At 50.0% G+C, this 1,714-nt stretch overlaps 1 protein-coding gene across 1 annotated transcript; it reads right to left on the bottom strand.

The window, feature by feature from the left end:
- Positions 1–629: 629 nt before the first annotated feature.
- Positions 630–1,316, bottom strand: LOC125198471. The gene has a single exon (XM_048096809.1). The coding sequence runs from the start codon at positions 1,314–1,316 to the stop codon at positions 630–632; it is 687 nt and encodes a 228-aa protein (XP_047952766.1).
- Positions 1,317–1,714: the final 398 nt, after the last annotated feature.

Raw genomic sequence — 1,714 nt, 5'->3', positions numbered from 1 at the left:
CCTGCCCCAGCCAATGCTCTTTTCGGTAGTGTACGCTAAATGCACCAGAATAGAGAGGCATGCACTGTGGGATACAATGCGCGAACTGGCTTGCGGAGCGGAGGGCATGCCGTGGATCATTGGGGGTGACTTCAACACAATCCTACACCCTGAAGATAGAGAGGGCAGCGACACAAATAGGCAAGCAGAAATGGTCGACTTCGCCGAAGCCATTGAGGACTGCCGTTTGCTTGATCCCGGGTTCGACGGAGCTAGCTTTACATGGGCAAAAAATAATCTTTTTGAGAGACTGGATAGGATCTTTGTGGGGGAATCTTGGCTGAATGCTTTCGAGGCAACAAGAGTCACGAATCTCCCCCGGGTGGCCTCTGACCATGGGCCGATTTTAATCAGGTGCAAGCAAGCCACTGCAGGGATTAGAAGAAGCAGCTTTAGATTCCAAAATATGTGGACTCGGCACAAAGACTTCATTGAACTAATACGAAGAGATTGGACTCAGCCCACTAACGCGGACAGGCTCCTCAATCTCCAGATCAAGCTCGCTAGGGTTAAAAAGGCCCTTCAACAATGGAACAAGGTGATCTTCGGGAACCTACATGCCAACGTCAAAACGGCGGAGGAAAAGGTCGCTATGGGGCAAACCAAATACGAGTCCTATCCCTCCCCCGAAGGTTGAGTAATCCACCCGCCTCTGTAGTTTGCTCCCAGTCGCTCTGAACCAGTGCCAAGAACTGTGGGTGGCGGGTCCACATGTTTTGGAATCGGAAGGAACTCCCCTTCGGTGCTGTTGATTTCAACTTGCAGCGGGCAAGGACTGGTCCGTGGTCGGAGGCCACGCGCGGGAGGTTGGTAACTCTCGTCGCCTCAAACATCTCAGTCCAGTTTTCATTAATAAATGCTCTGTCAAGCCTCTCGAGCAGGGTGTTCTTGGCCCAGGTGTACTCAAATCCATCGAAGCCGGGGTCAATGAGCCTGCAATCTTCGGCCATTTCTGCAAAGTCCACCATTTCTGGCAGTCTATTAGTGTCGCTACCAACTCTGTCCCGGGGGTGGAGGATAGTGTTAAATTCGCCTCCAATCATCCAAGGCATCCGCTCAGTATGCTCTGCAAATTCTCGAAGCTTGTCCCAGAGTCCGTATCGCTCACTCCTGGAGCACTTTGCATAAATGGCCGAGATGGCGATCTCCTTCCCAATCCGAGGGATCAGAATTCGACCATGGAGGGGTTGCTCCGTGTCATCATCAATCACAAAGGTGGATTCTTTATCTGTGAAAATCCAAATCTTCCCGTTTGCATTTGAGAACCTCAATTCCATCTTCGGATGATGGGAAAGGGGTTCCATAATTGCAAGAAAAACAGGATTATGAGACTTAATCAATCTTCGGATGATGCGTCGGGTCGTCGCGTTCGCGATTCCCCGGGCATTCCAAAAGAGAAAATTGATAGACATAATTTAAAGGAAGGGGGCCGTACCCGAGGGGTGGGAAGAACTCCCTCGTAGCTCCACTTGTGTTTCCTGTTCTTTTTTCTTATGATCACAAATTAGGGGCGGATCTGATGGAGCCACTGCTGCTTTCTCGGTTGGCATCAGCTCCATTTCGGCTACCCCGTCTTCCTCATACGCTTCCGTATCGAACAAACCATTCTCCATGAGTTTATAGTATTTATTGGAGCTCTAGATGTTTTTTTGGGTCTCATTTTCCTGGTTGTTCT

This window comes from Salvia hispanica, unplaced genomic scaffold (genome assembly GCF_023119035.1).
Source record: "Salvia hispanica cultivar TCC Black 2014 unplaced genomic scaffold, UniMelb_Shisp_WGS_1.0 HiC_scaffold_1496, whole genome shotgun sequence".
Lineage (NCBI taxonomy): Eukaryota > Viridiplantae > Streptophyta > Magnoliopsida > Lamiales > Lamiaceae > Salvia > Salvia hispanica.
This window is presented reverse-complemented; position numbering and strand designations above follow the sequence as displayed.